The sequence below is a fragment of the Elephantulus edwardii genome, unplaced genomic scaffold (genome assembly GCF_000299155.1).
Source record: "Elephantulus edwardii isolate Elephantulus edwardi_28Jun2011 unplaced genomic scaffold, EleEdw1.0 scaffold00133, whole genome shotgun sequence".
Taxonomy (NCBI): Eukaryota; Metazoa; Chordata; class Mammalia; order Macroscelidea; family Macroscelididae; genus Elephantulus; species Elephantulus edwardii.
Genome location: NW_006399883.1, coordinates 4,939,900 through 4,955,630, shown reverse-complemented (window position 1 = coordinate 4,955,630; position 15,731 = coordinate 4,939,900). Strand labels below are relative to the sequence as shown.

The following is a 15,731-nucleotide window of genomic DNA, read 5'->3' as shown; positions in this document are numbered from 1 at the left end:
CGCCTGAACTGGGTCTCCATTTGGCACAGCAACCTCTGGATCAAAGGGCTTGCTGTGCTCTCCAGTTCTTTCTTGATGATAGATTTTCCTTTTCTGCCTCTAAACCTGCTGTCTAAATAGGAGAAAATGAAAAATAGAGGCACAGGACATAAGAATCTCTCTGAAAGGGCCAAGAGGGAGTGAGAGTAGCACAGCCCTTCACTGCCCCAGAACAGAAAGCAGATAAAGAGCCCGTAGCTCAGCCCCATGGTGTCTCTAGAGCCACTCCAACAGCGGGAGGTTCATTTATTCGTTGTTGACTCACAGACTCACAGCTATGGTACAATGGAATTTATTTGGGAAGAAAGTTGGAGAGTAAAGAAGGCAAAAAATACCACCCAATACAAATCCAAGTTTTAGCCAAGCAATCCCAAGGCACAATTCCTCAATTAGCCTAGGCTCTGGTTTCAGTTCAGCAGTCAAATCCAAATCATCCAGCAAGATTTATCTCAGAGCAGTTATAAGTCTCCTTCAAGCATCTGGCAAGAACAGCAAATCCCTTTAACTGTGGCCAGCACAAATGCAAGAAGCCTCAGGTCATACCTTGCCACAGTTTCTCCACAGGAGTGTCACAATCTGTCCACCATCACCCAGGTCTCACCACCATGGTCTCCCACAAGTCTTGCTAGCACAAGTTTTCCCTTACCCTAATCCCACAGCTGATGCTGATTTGCAAGACCATGCTGATTTGCAAAACCATGTTCCTGCAGTTAAGGGAGCTGGAGATCAGAGGCAGCTGCTATGGCTTTTTAAAAAGCCAACTTTAAGCTAACCCCTGATTAATTATGACTGGTAGGGTGGCAAAACTGACCAATCCACTCATCAGTATTCTACACCCATATAGTGCTTCTTACCTTATTCACGTTAGTAGCACAGCCTATCCAGCCATGTGGTAAAAGTCAAATGCAATGGCTAGGAAAGCCAATTTGAATAATCAATCTATTGCACCACAGTTTTGTTATACTTTTACGTCATTTCTTTCACAAACCAGAGCACAGAAAATTCAGCTTTTTGTTTTAAACAGAAATAAGCTGTGATTGTCTTCACTTGATTTTCTAACACTACAGTCACACAAAGATCCAGGAAGTGACTACCAGGTCCTTCTGCAGTCTTTAGTCATTGTCCAGCTTTCAGAAGCTTAGCAAGCAATTGACAAGTCCATGGCTTGGATCAGGAGCACCTTAATCTTTAAAATGACATCTTTGCCCGTTAGTACTCTACAGAGCTGAGACTGTACTTTTCCTTAATTTAAGTAAGCCAGTCTCACTGATTCTGATACACCACCCATTGCCTCAGTCACTGTATCAATCCATCTCATCCGGGGTCTTCCTCTCCTCTTCCTTCCTTCACCCTTCTGCACAAAATGTCTTTCTCTAATTATATTAGTAAATTATTCTATAAAAGACCTCTGATGGCATACATAGCATGTTGTGCTGATCAGGAAAGTCAGAGGTCCAAACCCACCACTTGCTCCATGATAGAAAGATGGGCTGTCTCCTCCTTTTAAGATCTACAGCCTCAGAAACACAAAAGACCGAGTTTCCAAGGTCCCAGAAGCACTGTTACTGAGTCAGTTCACTGTGAGGTACAACTGGCTCAACAACAGTGGGTTTGGGTGTTGTTTCTTAACCCATCCAATATCAGATATACTTCTGCAATGACTGTGAACACAAAGCACTCCTAGTTAAATCTACCTTTATATCACTCTTCAATAAAAGAAAACTGATGAGAGGCAAAAAAATAAGGAAGCAAGAAGACAAAGGTGAGAGACACCTAGACTTTTGCTTGACCTTTTGAGGTCTGAGTCCCTTCTGGTCAGTCCAGCAAGACACCTGACCTTCTTTGCTGAAACACTGCACCTGGTGTGTTCAGATGTTTTGTTGTATCTAGTCCACCTTGCTCCCCAAAACAAAGACCCAGCCACCCCTACTCAAAATAAAGGCAAAGTTCCAAGTTGACTGCTTCCAGATTACTCTTTAATAGGCACTCAAGACGCAGCAGTTGAGACACACATCACAACCAGGAAATTCACATTACAATAGGGCAGTGCAAGTTAGTGGTTTAAAAGGGGAAAAAATAAAACAATCCCCATCATTTTGCAGCATATCTTTATTTCTCTTGCTGTAAATAAAGTAAATAAATAAATCAGAAGTCTTAAGAAGACTTTGCTGGGGAGATAGCTTCCTGGTCTCAGAATATGGTGGCCCCTGTGTCAGAGGCAGCGAGCCCTCCTTACCCCCACTCACCACAGAGCTCAGGCAGGAGGCTACAGAGGCCATGCCAAGTGCGAATTCTAACCTCCAGGTTCTTCACACAAATGCTGAGGGACATGGGTGGCCAATGCAACAACATTTTTTCTCTATGTGAAGTACATCTGAGAATTCACCAGTACCGGTCAGTACAGAAGCTAACTGGATCACTTTTAAAGTTATACCTCAAGAAAGGACAGCCTGGCCCACGGGATTTGTTCCAAAGGGTGTAGGTGAGTGCATGCAACAGTATACTTGTGTAGGTGTATCTACCCGTGTGTGTCTGCTGTGCATGCGCCGGTGTATATGCATGTGTATCTACTGTTAAGTGTACAGAGATGTGTCAGTATCCTGGTGTGTGCCCATGAACTGGTGTGCATGTATTAAGTGTATGTGCACAGCTGTGTATATGTGTAGCTTCTTATGTATTTATCAGTGTGTGGGGGTGTGCGTGTGCACATGTTTACTGGTGTGTGCACGTGAGCAAGTAGACATTTGTACTATGTGTCTGTAAACTGGTGTGCATACATAGCTATGTGTGTGTGTATGAGTGTACCAGTATGTCCCAATGAATGTGTGTGTGCATAGGAGGGTGTAAACAGGTATACATGTGTGAGTGCAGGTGTGTGTGCCTGTATGTGTACATATATGGGTGTATGTGTAAAATGTGTACGGATGGATGAGCACAGGTTCCTGTGTGTGTGTCCATGGTATGGATAGGTGTATGGATATAGCTGTGTATGATCGATGGGTGTGGATGTGTACCAGTGTGTGTGTTAAGTGGGCACATGTAGTTGTGTGGGTGTCCACATGCACACTCAACTACCTCAAGAGACCCAACGTTTGGACACGCACTCTTGAGATCTGCTCTAGAGAAAAGCATGGCCAAGCAACTACCAAAATCTCTCACCCTGGAAATTACCAACCACAGACATGGCCCATGGTCTCAGCATTCCAGAGCCTGCTCCAATCCACGGCTAGTTTCTGAGTAGGTCAGAAGTGGGTGCTGGAGATGCAGAGGCTACTTCCTTGGTGCCAGCTCCAAGCATGAAGTTCCTGGGCTTGTTAGGCACAGGGCCTTTTGATCTCTCTGCAACTTTGTCCTGGGTCTGCAAGGGCTCAGATCAGCACAACAGCCTCACTTTCTGACCACAAGGCGTCCTACTACTTCTCCTGAGCCAGAGGAGAAAAGGGCCATACTCCCTAGCCAAGGCCTCCAAGCCTGTAACCCCATGAGGTGGCCACACGCAGGAACTTCCCAAGGAGGGGGTGCTCACAGGAGTCCCTTTTAAAATATTCTGGCTAGCTGGCTGCACCCTTATCCCAAGATTCCATCAGCAAGGCCACGATGTAGAGACAGTGAGGCCCTGGAACACCAGTTGAGCAGCAAAGGACACAGCAAACAAGTGGAGGAGCTCCACAGGCCGGTACCACAGGTAGCTCAGCCCAGGCAACGTGAGAGAAAGTCATCCACAGTTACTTACTGGCTTTAGGCCACCAGTCTGGCACTGAAGCAGTTAAGGCCACATGACCATTTTCAGAAGTTTTGATGTGAAGAGGACCCTTAATTTTCTCAGTCTGCAGCAGGGCCAGTCCCACGTTGCCCTCACTGGCCCTGAACTTCCCGGCTGCCTTTCCTGACTCAGTGAGGATGGAGGTACCCGGTTCTATGGTAGCTGCTGGGAGTGAGCCACTTAACTGCACAGGGAAGAGGCGCTTGCGAATGACACCCATGTGGTGGGTGCGGGCAGTCAGCTCCTGGCCGATGTAGCAGCCCTTGGTGAAGCTGACTCCGTTCATGAAGGCCAGGTTGGATTCCAAAGGCAGAGCCACTCCCGGGGGGAGGTCTCGTATTCCCTCTGGAATGCCTGTTGAGATGGGAAAGAGGAATTCAGTCAGAGCTGAGGTGGCAGTGACTCAGAAAGCTTCCAGCAAGCTGCCAGGACAGCCAAGCCAGTGAAAGGGCCGGCCTTCTCTGGTGCCCCCTCCCAGTGAGCCAGCCCTTCCTGCACCAGCGCACATGACACCTGCATGACCCCATGCATCACATGCCCTCCCCAGTCAGTTCCTGATTCTTCTCCGCCTAGACATGTTGGGCTCTTCCAAAGGACTCATCATTCTGCACCCCCTGAGGGGCCTCCACGTACAGCTGGGAAGGGACATACCAGTGAAGCACCTCTGATGCTGTCACATCACAAGCCACATCCTGTGTGCACCTTTTTGCTCTCCAGACCACTGCCAGCCTATTTTCCAAACCCTCCCCATGCTGGTGGCCTGGCTTCCCTGCTGCCCAGTGAGTGAATTACCTTGCCGGTACCGGTGCTTGTGATAATCCCTGAGGTCTCCATGGCAGCTGCCAGGCACTAGGTGCAGGGCAGAGTTCTCCCTTGGAGTAAGGAGCCGCCAGCCCATGCAAGCTGTCCTGGGATCAGCGACAAGGATCGTGGCTCCCTCTGCCTTCTCCTGCAGGGTCTGGGACCCCTGGGCCTCGGGAGTGCTAGGCAGTATGGCCCACACGTCCAGCTCCGGGCAGGGCTCCACCTCCACCTTCCGCCGGATCCGGTAGAGCATAAGGTGCTTCCGCAATGTGCCCACGACAGAGATGTCACACTCAAGGAAGAAGCCTGTCACCGCTGCATCTGCACCCTCCTCAGGGAGTCTGGGGGAGATACCATGCAAAAAAAGAACAGGGTACTGGTCACCCCACATTTAACACCACCAGACCTCCCAGCATGTGTGTGCCAGCATGGTGCCAGGACCCTCCAAGGGGGCTGCCTGCATGAAGCACACAGAGGCTCTCCCTCAGGACCACAGACTTCTCTTCCCTGCTCTTATACCAGCTAAGAGCATGCTGAGCCACCACACCAATCCCAAGGCTGGAAATGGATGGGGTCATGGGCAAGCTGACCCTGACACCGTAGGCCAACACCAAGAATCCAGATATGACAGGCAATGACAACTGCCCCAGGAGTCTGAAAGCAATCGGAGGAGACAGCCCAGGGCTGAGATGGCAACCAGCAGCCAACTGGAAGGAGGAGCCATGCCCTCTAGCCAGATGGCAGCACAGGTAGGGAGTGAGGTTACTGGTGCTCCCTGTGCTGAGAGGAGGCAGAGAGGTAGTCCATATTGGGGAACAGGATCTCCATCCTGCTGCAGCAGGCCCAGCCTGGGCCTCACTCAGGAAGACGACTCTGGCAGGGGTGAGGATGGGGATGGGATAGAGTGAGGAGGCCAGCTCTGTCAGCGGTGAAGGACGCAGCAGACTGGGCTCTTCTGTGGCACAGCTAGCTGGTCTTGGTGGCCAGGGGATGAACAAGCAGTTAGGGGGTCACATCACTACCCTTCTCTCTGCAAGGCAAAACAAAAACCTGACTGTGGGCTCTTCTGGTTGAGCCCAATCTGCATTCCAGGTGGCCATATCACTGGGGGTGACAGCAGTTTGTCACCATGGACTGGTAGCTCCCAGGCTTCTCTTTTGGGCAGCTGGATAGTCAGTGGGCCAATTACAGACCAAGTGAACACAGGAAAAGGTTGAACCATGCCATTTCAGAGCATGGACTGGATGCATGTGGGGAACATCTGAGAGACTAAAGGGCAGTGAATCCAATGATGACAAAAATAGGTCCCATGTTCTGAAAATTAAATCCCTGTGTGCATCAAAAACTTTTCCCAACAGAGTGAAAAGAAAACTTACTGACTGGGGGAAAACATTTGGCAATACCATTTCAGACAAGGGTCTCATATCCAACATTTACAGAACCCTACAGGGCCTCCGCAGAAAAAAAGACTGATAACACAATTACAAAATGGGCACAAGACTTGAAAAGACTGTTCATAAAGGAAGATATTTTGATGCCAACAGACACATGAAGAAATGCTCAAAATCACTGTCAATTAGACAGACACATATCAAAACCACAATGAGGTAGCATCTCACTCCAGTAGCAATGGCAAAGTTTAACAGGACAGCAAGTAATAAATGTTGGAGAGGATGTGAAGAGAGAGGAACTCTTATACACTGCTGGTAGGATTGTAAAATGGTACAACCACTATGGAAGGCAGTCTGACGTTTCCTTAAAAAAGCTGCGCATAGAAATTCCATATGACCCAGCTATTCCACTGCTTGGAATATACCCATGAGAATGAGAACTGAGGCACAAATGGAGACTTGTACACCAATGTTCATAAGAGCATGTAAACAGCCCAAATGCCTGACCACATTGAATGGACTGTAAAATTATGGAATATACACACGATGGAATACTACACAGCACTCAGGAGCAATGATTTTGTAAATTACTACCTAACTTGGGAGGGACTTGAGAGCATTATGCTAAGTAAACTCACTCAGTCTCATAAGGACAAATATTGTATAATTATTGTTGTACCATTATAACCATAATGTAGAACGTGTTACGAGGATCCCAGAGGGGAAGAGGGACAGTGAGGGGTGAGGATGGGCGGAGGCAAGAGTGGTTAATCATAAGGTTGTACAATTTGATGGGTGGTGGAAGAGGTGGGTAAAGCAAATGGGAAAGATCCGGTGTGAAAAACAATGTATATGAACTTTGCAAATAAATCAGTATAATTTAAAAAAATATATAGGTCCCAGAGTGTAGCTATAACTAAGTATCAGCACATCAGGTATATGAAGACACAAAATGGGGGTAAGACTGTCAGAAGGTGTATGAGAAAATAGTGCCTCACCAGGTGCACCCTACACTCCAGCCTCCCACAACCCATCCACAAGTACCTCCCAGCCTGTACCAAACCCAATCCAACCTGTAACTAGTGAGCAGATTCCAACTGCTGGTGACCTGCCATGGGGTTTCTGAGGTTGCAAAGAGTAGACTGCCTATCTTTTAAATTCTTTTCCAGAGAAGCTAGAAAAAAGGCTGGAGTACCAGGGTGATTTCCTGCTTCCAACCTCTACAGGATTCCCCTATAGTGCAAACCCCATTTGTAGTGGCCTGCTATACAAAGCCTTTCCATCAATTTTCAGCATCTCAGCCAAGAAGCACATCTGAGAAAATGACAGAGGATAAAGTAAGAGCTATGCCTTTAGTATATGTATATAGAAAGCAATTTTTTTTAAAGATGATAAATCAGAAAATAGCAAAGCCTTTGGAAATTAAAAACACAAAAGCTAAAGTATAAACTTAAAAACTAGTTCAATGCAATTCAGAATGTCTGACAGATAAAGACAAAGTAAGAAAGAAATTATAATGCCCTTAAATAACCCAATGTGTAGCTAACTGCCTCCCTGAATGCCAAGGCCAACTTTGTCTTGAGACCAGAACTGGGTAGGGGCCGCGGGGCCGCGCACGCGGGAAAAAGCTTCCCCTGCGTTTTCCCCCATACCCGCCCCCGTGTCTCCCCCAGCGCACCCACCACCCCCACACCCATGAGGCTGCAGCGTGAGGTTCTTAGCCTCCCGAGCATCTGCACAACTGCGGAGGAGTTAAGGGCCCAGCTCCTTGTTTTCCCGTTCCCCTTGTGCACGCCAGGGCTCCAGGCCTGGCCACCAGGGACCAGGTCGGCATGGCAGAGACGCTGGAGTTCAACGATGTCTATCAGGAGGCGAAAGGTTCCATGAATGATGGTCGAACGAGGTTAAGCGGCCAGGTCATCAACTTCAAGAACAGCAAGATGGGCAAAGTGGACAGCAAAGGGGAGCTGACCGAAGGCATCTGGCGCCGGGTTGCCCTGGGCCACGGACTTAAACTGTTCACCAAGAAGGGCCATGTCTACAAGTACGATGGCTTTTGAGAGTCAGAGTTTGAGAAACTGTCCGATTTCTTTAAAACTCACTATCGCCTTGAACTAATGGAGAAGGACCTCTGTGTGAAGGGCTGGAACTGGGGAATGATGAAGTCTGGCGGGCAGCTGCTTTCCTTTGACATTGGCGATCAGCCGGCCTTTGAGATACCCCTCAGCAACGTGTCCCTGTGCACCACGGGCAAGAACGAGGTGACCCTGTAGTTCCACCAGAACAATGACGCAGAGGTCTCCCTCATGGAGGTGTGCTTCTACATGCCTCCCACTCAGAAGGACGGCGTGGACCCCGTGGAAACCTTTGCACAGAACGTGCTATCCAAGGCCGATGTGATCCAGGCCCTGGAGACACCATCTGCATCTTCCAGGAGCTGCAGTGTCTCACTCGCGTAGCCACTACAAAATTCGGATCTACCCCACCTTCCTTCATCTGCACGGCAAGACCTTTGACTGTAAGATTTCCTATAAGACAGTCCTCCGTCTCTTCCTGCTGTCCCACAAGGACCAGCGAAAGATGCTCTTTGTGATCTCCCTGGATCCTCCCATCAAGCAGGGCCAGACGCGCTACCACTTCCTGATCCTGCTCTTCTCCAAGGACGAGGACATCTCCTTGACTCTCAACATGAATGAGGAAGAAGTGGAGAAGTGCTTTGAGGGGTGGCTTACCAAGAACATGTCTGGATCCCTCTACGAGATGGTCAGCCGAGTCATGAAAGCCCTGGTGAACCGCAAGATCACAGTTCCAGGCAACTTCCAAGGGCACTCGGGGGCCCAGTGCATCACCTGTTCCTACAAGGCCAGCTCGGGGCTGCTGTATCCTCTGGAGAGGGGCTTCATCTACGTGCACAAGCCCCCATGCACATCCGCTTCGACGAGATCTCCTTCGTCAACTTTGCCCGTGGCACCACCACCACATGTTCCTTTGACTTTGAGATTGAGACCAAGCAGGGCACTCAGTATATCTTCAGCAGCATCGAGAGGGAGGAATATGGGAAGCTGTTTTTTGTCAATGCAAAGAAGCTCAACATTAAGATCCGAGGCTTGAAAGAGGGCATGTACTGAAGCTACGACTAATACGCTGACTCGGATGACGACCAGCACGATGTCTACCTGGAGTGGATGAAGGAAGGAGGCAAGATCTGAGAGGAGAATGCCAATGACAGCAGAGACGATTTCGGAGAGGAAACCGATGAGTCATTCAACCCCGGTGAAGAGGAGGAAGATGTGGCTGAAGAGTTTGACAGCAATGCTTCTGCCAGCTCCTCCAGCAACGAGGGTGACAGTGACTGGGATGAGAAGCGGAAGCAGCTCAAGAAGGCCAAGATGGCCAAAGAGCGCAAGAGCCGGAAGACGCCTGTGGAGGCAAAGAAGCGCAAAGACCCCAATGCCCCCAAGAGGCCCATGTCTGCCTACATGCTGTAGCTCAATGCCAGCCAGGAGAAGATCAAGTCAGACCATCCCAGCATCAGCATCACCAATCTCTCCAAGAAGGCGAGCGAGATTTGGAAGGGGATGTCCAAGGAGAAGAAAGAGGAGTAGGACCGCAAGGCTGAGAATGCCAGGACGGAGTACAAGAAAGCCATGAAGGAACGCAAATGGGTCCAGGGGGAGTCCTCGAAGAGGGACAAGTCAAAAAAGAAGAAAGAAAAGGTAAAAGTGGAAAAGAAATCAACACCTTCTAGGAGTTCATCGTCCAAGTCCTCATCGAGGCAGCTCAGCAAGAGCTTCAAGAGCAAAGAGTTTTTGTCCAGCGATGAGAGCTCATCAGGAGAAAACAGGCAAAAAGAAGAGGTGGCGGAGCAAGGACTAGGAAGAGGAGGAACTGGCCAGTACTCTTCCCAGCTCGGAAGACTGCATCAGGTTCGGATGAGTAGAGAAGAGGAGTCTCCCTCCTTTTGCCCAGTCACTCCCCCCTCGCCCACCCTTGTTTTGGTACCAGCTTCTCCTCATGGGAAAGGCCATCTGTCCAGGTTCCCTGGTGCTGTGGTGTGCCCTTCCCTGCAGCAGACAAGGAGGCAGCTTTTCTGCAGCTTCATAAGATGGCTTCTCATCATTTGGAGAGAGCTTGGGGAGGAAGGACAGAGCAGGACCCAGCCACTTGTCCTGCTGCCCCATCTTCACAGATCTGCAGCTTCTTGGTCTGGTCTGAAATTGCTGTGGCAGAGGGTATGCAAGGACTGGCCTGGATCTCCTAATGGGGGCCTATTTCTACTTTATTTTGTATTTCTGGTCTGTGTAAAACATTTAATAAAGGGAACTGACTTTGAAAAAAAAAAAGAACTGGGTAGTTAATGGCTACCAGTACTGAATATTTGAATGAGAAAGTCTACATACAAAAGACTCTTGATTAAAAAGGTGAAAAGCAGTACAAATTCCCATGGAATCCTTTATGGAGCCACTAAGGCTAAATGATCCCCCAAAACTATTATCCTGAGATTATCCTTAATCCTTAAACTACAAATATCCCCTGAAGTCTTCTCTAAACCAATGTTAATGTTAGATGCTGTTAAGTTGGTTCAGACTCCTCGTAACCCACAGACAACAGAACAAACACCAGTCCTGCGCCATCCTCACAATCACAACACTGACCCCAATGTTGCAGCCACCGTGCCAACCCATCCCCTTAAGGGTCTTTTGCTTTTCCCTGACTCTCTGCTTTATTAAGCATGATGCCCTTTACCTCCTGACAACATTTTCAAAGTACACTAGATGAGGTCTCACCGCCCTTGCTTGTAAAGAGTATTCTGGCTGTATTTCTTGTGAGAGACATGTTCCTTCTTCTGGTAGTCCAGAGTATGTTGTTGTTGTTATGTGACATTGAGTCGCTTGAGACTCATAGCGACTCTATGTAGAAGAGCTCTAAATGCCGTTCTATCCTGTGCTAACCTAGCCATCCCAAACGCACTTATTCCCACCACTCCAGTCACAGAATCGATGCATCTCATCGAAGGTCTTCCTCTCCTTCGCCGCCCCTCCGCTCTGCCAAACATGATGTCCCTCTCCAAGGACCAGTTCCTCCTTGCAACATGCCCAGAGTATGTCAGACGAAGCTTCAGAATCCTTGACTCCAAGGAGCATTCCGGATTCACCTTCTCCAGGGCAAACCTGTTTGTTCTCCTAGCAGTCCATGGTATATTCAATACTCTTCTACAGCACCACAGCTCAAAGGCATCAATTCTCTTTCTATCATCCCTATTCACTGTCCAACTCTCTGATGCATAGCACGTAATTGTAAAGACTATAGCCCGGATCAGGCGCACCTTAGTCTCCAGCCTGATGTCATTGCTCTTCAGTGCTCTTGAGGGGTCCCTCACAGCTGACTTTCCCAATGCAATTTGTCTCTTGATTTCCTGACTACTGTTACCAAGAGTGTTGATTGTGGAGCCAAGTAAACTAAAACTGTTAACTATCTCAATCTCTTCACCACCATCCATACTGATGCTGCCAATTGGCCCAGTGGTTAGAATCTTTGTTTTCTTGATGTTGAACTTCAATCCATATAGGAAGCTGCAGACCTTGATCTTCTGCAGCAAGCACTTCAGGTCCTCCTGAGTTTCAGTGAGCAGGGTTGTGTCATTTGCATAACGCAGGTTGTTGATGACTCTTCCACCAATCCTGATGTCACATTCCTCCTCATACAGCCCAGCGTCTCAGATGATTTGTTCTGCATACAGACTGAAAAGGTATGGAGACAGAATACATCCCTGACGGATCTCCTTCTTGATTTTGAACCATGTAGTGTCTCCTTGCTCTGTTCTGATGACTGACTCTTGGTCCAAATATAGGTTTTGCATTAGCACAATCAAATGTTCTGGGATTCCCATTCTTATCAGAGTCAGGCACAGCTTGTTGTGATCCAGTCAAAAGCCTTTGCATAGTCAATGAAGCACAGATAGACATTCTTCTGGTATTCTCTGCTTTCTGCCAAGATCCATCTAATATTAGCTATATAACATCCCTAGTACCACGACCTCTTCTGAATCCAGCCTGCACATCTGGCAGTTCTCTGCTGACATATTGTTCCAAACGTTTTTGGATAATTTTCAGCAGAATCTTGCTTGCATGTGATATTAATGATACTGTTCAATAATTTCCACAACTCCGCTGGGTCACCTGTCTTTGGAATGGTATATTTAACCATTAAACTTAGTAAAGAGTGTCTGTACTAAACAAGGTGGTCTTTTTAGTATCTATCTACTTGGGATAAGATTGACAACACAATCAAAAGGTCAGAAAAGAAAGTTTAGGGGTAGTAAGTTTGGTAATGGAGGTAATGGTAATGGAGGAGGAACAATTTAGAAAAGGAGGGTGAAAATAATGCAGAAGTTAAGACTGTATTTCATGTCACCACATTTACATGGAGAAATTGTTAAACTATGTTCTGCTATGCATTTTTCTCTATAACAACAAAAATAAACTTTAAAAAAAAAAATAAGACCCTACACAAGATGTTAAGGATTTTCCTAACAAGAGCTCCAGAGAGAACAGAAAAAAAAAAAACCACTGAGGTCAAAATAGGAAAAAATATTCTAAGAAAATGCCCTAGAATTAAAGGGTATAAATTTCCCAAATCAAAGAGTTAGGTAAGTGTTCACGATAGTGAATTCTTAAGAGAGCCATGCTAAAGCTTACAGTCCTAAAACTCCAGTATGCAAGGAAAAGCCAACTGAATGATTCTAAGAACATCAAAATGGCAACATTTCTTACCAGCAAGAAAATGTGCTGGAAGATAATGGAGCAATACACTCAAAACTCTGAGGAAAAAATAGTTTCAACCTTGAATGCTATATCCAAACAGCACTCAATTTGAAAACATGTAGATTGTGTTGAAAGAATGGGTAACAGGAAGCTGGAATCAGGCAGGTAGGTAGCTGTCTCTTTACATTTCACGAGTCATAATATCAAACATGGGACAGATTAGGAATAGGAATATGTCATTCAGAAATAGCGATCCAAAATGTAAGAAGAAAATACTAAAAGAAAAAGAGCTGCCTCAAGCACATGAAAAAATGTTCATGAAAGATCATCATTAAAATAAGAGAGGCCACCAAGCTGACTTCAACTCACATAGTCCCCATGTGTGTCAGAGTAGAGCTGTTTGCCAGAGATTTTCAATGACTGGTTTTTAGAAGTAGATCACCAAGCCTTTCTTGAGAAGTTCTTCTGGGTGAATTTGAACCTCCAACATTTCAGTTAGTAACCAAGCTCATTAGCCACCTAGACCATCTGTTGTGGTGGTAGTGGTGTACTATTGAGTCAGAAACAACCCATAGCCAACTCTCCAGTGGGTTTTCAGAGGTAGTTTAATTGTACGACAAGAGACTGCGCATCCTTCTCCCATGGAGCAGCTGGTGGCCTCAAAACTTTATGCCTTTAGCATTGCAGCACAACTTCTTGCCACCAGTGCTTCTTAGGGACTTCAATTTGTTACTAGAAAAATAAATGTTAATTAAAAACACAAGGAGCTATCCCTGCAGCCACTGCTCTTGCACCAGCTGAGTGGACGTTGAGCCACCCACCGTATCAGTCCCACAGCTGGAACTGGATAGGGAGGTCATAGGCAAGCTGTCCCTGACCCTATAAGCCAACACCAGTGCATACTGAGATTGGCTCAAGAACCCAGGAATGCCAGACTATGACAGCTGCCCCAGGGGTCTAAATAGCAATGGGAGGAGACAGTTCATGGCTGAAATGGCAACCAGCAGTCAGCTAGAGCAGAAATGCTAAAGTAAAAATGTGATAGTGCCAGTGCTGATGAGGATACAGAGAAACTGGACCACTCGTGCATTATTGTTGAGAATGTACTTTGACACGTTTGACACTCTGGAAAATAGTTTGGCAGTTTAAAAAATTAAACATCACCTACCCAGTAATTGTACCCTTGGGCATTTATTCCAGAGAAATGAAGGTTTATGTTCTCACAAAATCTAGATGAAGCTTTATTCAGAATAGTCCCAAAACTGAAAATAACCCAAACGTCCTTCAAAGGATGAATATTTTAGCAAACTATAGATACCCATGCAGTAAAATACAGCAAACTTCGGTGGATCTCAAAGAACTAATGGAGTGGAAAAAAGCCTGGTAACCTTAGCAGAGGTTTCATCAAGGTAGGTCTGACCCATCAGGTGGCCACAGGGACCTCTGGAGAGCACTCAGTAGATTGAGCTTTGGTTCTGCCACATTGAGGGAGGAGTGAGAACAGCAATACTGGGCAGTGGTAGCTACTCAATCCAGATGCCTGGTGTCAAAGGAGGAGTTAGAGCCTAACTGAACAGAATGCGAAGTGTTTAAGTGGGAGAAGTGCCAAAGGAGAACGCACACATTACAGAGATGAGTACATTCTGAGAATAGAAAGCATTAAGAGACAGATGCAGTAAACTCTGGATATACAAGCCTCGGGTAGTATGCAGATGATTAGGGACAAGGGATCAGAAAATAGACTGCACAAATGTCCAAGGGATGGGGCTGGGCAGAATGGATGAAATGGGCATGACACACCTAAGGAGATGAGTGGGGACATCACAGTTAAATGGGGAAGACCATGAAGATAAATGAGGGAGTTCAGGTAGCAGCCCAGACACTGCACAGTGAAGTGGGGACCAGGACACCAAGTCTACAAGTTGAGGCTCTGAGGGGCCTGCTCTGGGCCCCAAGGCAGCGAGGAAACTCACTAAGCACTAGCGTCAAGTAGGAGGTAGCCAGAGGGAACTGGCTGCCCTGAATTCTTCTGCACCTGACTAGAGGCTTTCCGCTCACAGCACTGAGTCCACACTTCCCTTGGGGGTCCCTCTCAGAATAACCATTCTCATGAGGCTCCAGGTGAGTTAGGCCTCTCTCTCTCTCATTGCTATAGATTTGGAACTGCCTCATAGCTAACTTTTCTAGGGGTTTCTGAGGGTTTCTGAGGCTGTAAGTTGCACAGAGAGGAGAATGCTCATCTTTCTTGTGTGGAAATGCTAGTAAAACCACCAGGGAGGCAGGGCCTTTAGGTTAGCAATGCAACTCCCTACAGACTAGGCCACCAGAGCTTTCTTGAGCAAGATCTGTGACGCCAAATTCTGAGATTCAAGGAAGTTTCCAAGCCCACACCCACTATCCCACAGCCCTTTTGTGACCTGAGAAAGCTGGACTATGACCTCAGCTCCCCACCTTAATCTGCCCAGTGTCCCATCTGCAGCTATTCAGTGAGGACATCGTGCTCCTGGGTCAGAACATGGCAAGAGCTCCACCACTGCTGGGCTGATGGAATCACACATTTTACATACAGAGAGCCAAAGTCCAGAGTGTTCCACAGCCCAGCACTGTCCTGCCATGCCCCAATGTCCTTTTTCCTCCACAACACAACACACCTTAGCAGTAAGCGTCCTGGAGTGCATGGACCTGGTGGGAGCTAAGATGTGGGCACACCTGTAGCTAGGGCAGGCTTTCTCAACCTGTCAAAGTTTTCATTGTTGAGGTTAGAGAGTCGTTGTTGAGGGAGGTTGCTCTGTGCACTGCAGAATGCTGAGCAGCCCTGGTCCCTTCCCAGTACATGTCAATGGTACCTCCCAGTTGTGACAGAGACATCTCCTGACTCTGACAAATGACTCATGTGGATAATTTTGCCAGATAAAATATTGTTGTTGTTATATGCCGTCGAGTCGCCTGCGACTCATAGCAACCCTATGT

At 47.3% G+C, this 15,731-nt stretch overlaps 1 protein-coding gene and 1 pseudogene across 1 annotated transcript in view; one reads left to right on the top strand and one right to left on the bottom strand.

Annotated features, from left to right (window-relative positions):
* Positions 1 to 3,590: 3,590 nt before the first annotated feature.
* Positions 3,591 to 15,731, bottom strand: part of IBA57 (IBA57, iron-sulfur cluster assembly homolog (S. cerevisiae)) — a 26,501-nt gene continuing 14,360 nt past the window's right edge. The window contains exons 3-5 of the mRNA XM_006894038.1: positions 4,595 to 4,927; positions 3,773 to 4,156; positions 3,591 to 3,655 (exon numbers count right to left, since the gene is read on the bottom strand). Coding sequence (XP_006894100.1) covers positions 3,591 to 3,655; positions 3,773 to 4,156; positions 4,595 to 4,927 — 782 coding nt within the window. The remainder of the gene's footprint in view (positions 3,656 to 3,772; positions 4,157 to 4,594; positions 4,928 to 15,731) is intronic.
* Positions 7,830 to 10,258, top strand: LOC102877171 (annotated as a pseudogene).